The sequence below is a fragment of the Diplotaxodon limnothrissa genome, linkage group LG6 (assembly GCF_057381915.1).
Source record: "Diplotaxodon limnothrissa isolate DT_005_m linkage group LG6, D_limnothrissa_male_GT1.1, whole genome shotgun sequence".
Lineage (NCBI taxonomy): Eukaryota > Metazoa > Chordata > Actinopteri > Cichliformes > Cichlidae > Diplotaxodon > Diplotaxodon limnothrissa.
This window is the reverse complement of record NC_140601.1, coordinates 34,983,734-34,986,649: the sequence shown is the minus strand read 5'-3', so window position 1 is coordinate 34,986,649 and position 2,916 is coordinate 34,983,734. Positions and strand designations below refer to the sequence as shown.

Sequence of the window (2,916 nt, the reverse complement as noted above, 5' to 3'; positions counted from 1 at the left end):
ACTAAAGCTGCGGAATCTGTAACTGAGTCGACTTGTTTTTTTTGTTGTTTTTTAACCATCCAAATAGTCCAAATACTTTAAACAAACCTGCTGCTGAACTTAACTTTTAAAGCGTTAAAATTGGCTAAAGATTCTGATGTCTCTCAACCCTTCTTCCTTTTTCTTCCTCTCCCTCTCTCTGAGCTTCCCCTTATTTATCCCATATACCTATTCTGGTATCTCACCACACGACTAAATTAGACCAAAGATGATAAGAGCACAAAGCATTATAATTCCGCCCGGCTCCTCCTCCTTCCAGCCATGCGTCCTAATTAATGGGACACCCCCAGTTGCAAAAAGCCCTGCACTGGACTGCAACATAGTCAAAGAGTGAAAGGGAAGAGGGCGAAAGTGCCACTGGAGATAATTGATTACCCACCAATCAATGATAACTTGTTAGTAATCGTCAACTCTTTGGACCTCGCCATTTTCAGGGAGGCATCTCACTCCTGCGGACTTGCTGCTCGCGAGGATCGACACTTTGAACGCATCCCATTTTGGAATAAGATTTTCTTTCCCTCAATCTCCCCTCCTTATCTTTGTTTTTTTTTTCTACCTCCAAACTGTTATGTGACTTTTTTACCCTCGATACGTTCGCTCGTTTGTAACGGCTTAATACTTCAACCAAGTCCTATAAACTCTGCGTACAACCAATGATGACATCCAAAGAAGTCGCCAAATGTGATGCAGTGGAAAACAGGAGGCGAAGTCCGCTGGACCACTTGCCGCCTCCTGCAAACTCCAACAAGCCGCTGACCCCATTCAGCATTGAGGACATCCTGAACAAACCATCTGTGAAACGAAGTTATACAATTTGCGGCACAGCTCATCTAATTTCGTCTTCTGAGAAACATCGTCCCTCCAGCATCCCTCTGTCCAACCGGGGACTCCTCACCCAAACCTCCCCGCTCTGCGCGCTGGAGGAGCTGGCCAGCAAGACTTTCAAGGGGCTGGAAGTCAGCGTTTTGCAGGCTGCCGAAGGTAAATCTACAAGATGAAAAAAAGCACGACAAACACGTTTTGACTAATACGCCTGGAACTAGATTTTTAAACAACAAAAATTCGCTCAAACGTGTTTATTCAATTGCTCGAGACACTCTTTTCCAATTTAAGTGCGCATATTTTCCTTTTCACATATATATCTAAAAAAGGTGCGTTATTTTTTCCTGGGCCGCTCTTATCACCAGAGCCCTTTCTTTAATTTTATGGCCTCGTGTAAAGAGGAAGACCAATTGTCTGATGTTCAGTATTTCCCAGTGGTGTCTGTGTAATATTGTTGTAACTGTCTACCTATTCCCACAAGGACTGAGAGGCATTTCTGTTTCAAAGACAGCATCATTTTCGTTGTTATGTCTGCGTTATGGGTACTTTTACGCGCATACTGCAGCAGTGCAGAAAACGCCCTGCACCTGTATCTATCAATGATTTTCACTCAGCCTCTCCTCTCCCTCACAGGCCGGGATGGGATGACTCTGTTCGGCCAGCGAACCACCCCGAAGAAGCGTCGGAAGTCTCGGACGGCTTTCACCAATCACCAAATCTATGAACTGGAAAAGCGCTTCCTGTATCAAAAGTACCTGTCCCCAGCCGACCGGGACCAGATCGCTCAGCAGCTGGGCCTGACAAACGCGCAGGTGATCACGTGGTTTCAGAACCGGAGGGCCAAGCTAAAACGGGATCTGGAGGAGATGAAGGCCGACGTGGAGTCGGCCAAGGCCGTCGGCCAGGTTCCACTGGACAAGCTCGCCAAACTGGCGGACCTGGAGAAATGCGCCAATGGCACGCTGGGCCACCCGCGAGCCGAGTCCCCCGCGCGGGGAGGCCAGCAGGAGCACGAGCTCTCTCAGAAACTGAGGACGTCGCCGCTGTCTCCATTCTCAGACCACACAACTAGTAAAGAGTGCTCAGAGGACGAGGACGTGGAGATTGATGTGGATGACTGATGGCGCATCCAGGAGCTTGAAGGTCAAGAAACACAAAAAGACGATAAAATAATCCCGCGGAGGACTTGTAACTTACTGCTTATATTGTATACCATATCTCGGAACATGTACCAAAATGTAATGACTTTTATATTGGCACAGATACTATTCATAGTGAAGCATGAACACAGAACAAGAATTATGCAGTGATATTTTACAATGTATTCATTAGCAAACTGTTACTTCTTTCGATCAAAGCAATATGGTCTGAAATGACATGAGTAACTTATTTTTTTACAGTATAAACCAACACACACACACACACACACACACACACACACACACACACACATTGTTTTATTGCTTTTCCCGATAGCCCCACACATCACAGTGAAGTGCTCCAGTTTTCCATATTTTTGCATGTAAATGCATGATTTGATTTGTGATCATTATCTATTTATTTTTACTTTTTTAATTTAATTGCTTTTGTATTTTCTGCGAGCCAAATCGCGATTCAGTCACTTTGTCACTGCCGGCTCTTCTCCTCTACATTATCATTATCATTTGACTGTAACCCCTGGCTTCAGTTCATATTCTGCGTCCCGATGCTGCAGTGCATGATGAAGATGATGATGACGGTCGGAAAGGCAAAACTCGGACACTCACAGTTACAACGTGTTTTGTGGAAATGCTCGAGCGATGGCGAGAAACAGCGGTTGATATTGCGGTGATTTTGACAAGCTACTTTTTAGATTTATTGTTTGGATACAATAGATTTACAGTTATAAATTTGTTATGTTTTGTACACCTGTAAGTGCCTTTCTGAAATCAGGACATTATTTGAAAACCAATGCACAGACTGTAATGTATATAGGCTACTATGGGAATAAAATGGCTTTTCTGAATAATTCTTTTATGTTGCAGTTCTTGAAATATTGTTTAGGTTTTTGTTGTG

The 2,916-nt window shown here is 44.2% G+C and overlaps 1 protein-coding gene across 1 annotated transcript; it reads left to right on the top strand.

Annotated features, from left to right (window-relative positions):
* The first annotated feature begins 692 nt into the window (after positions 1–692).
* lbx1b (ladybird homeobox 1b) lies at positions 693–1,982 on the top strand. Its single transcript, XM_085355126.1, has 2 exons — positions 693–1,020; positions 1,495–1,982. Exons 1-2 carry the CDS (start codon positions 693–695, stop codon positions 1,980–1,982), a joined length of 816 nt encoding a protein of 271 aa, XP_085211252.1.
* The last annotated feature ends 934 nt before the right edge of the window (positions 1,983–2,916 follow it).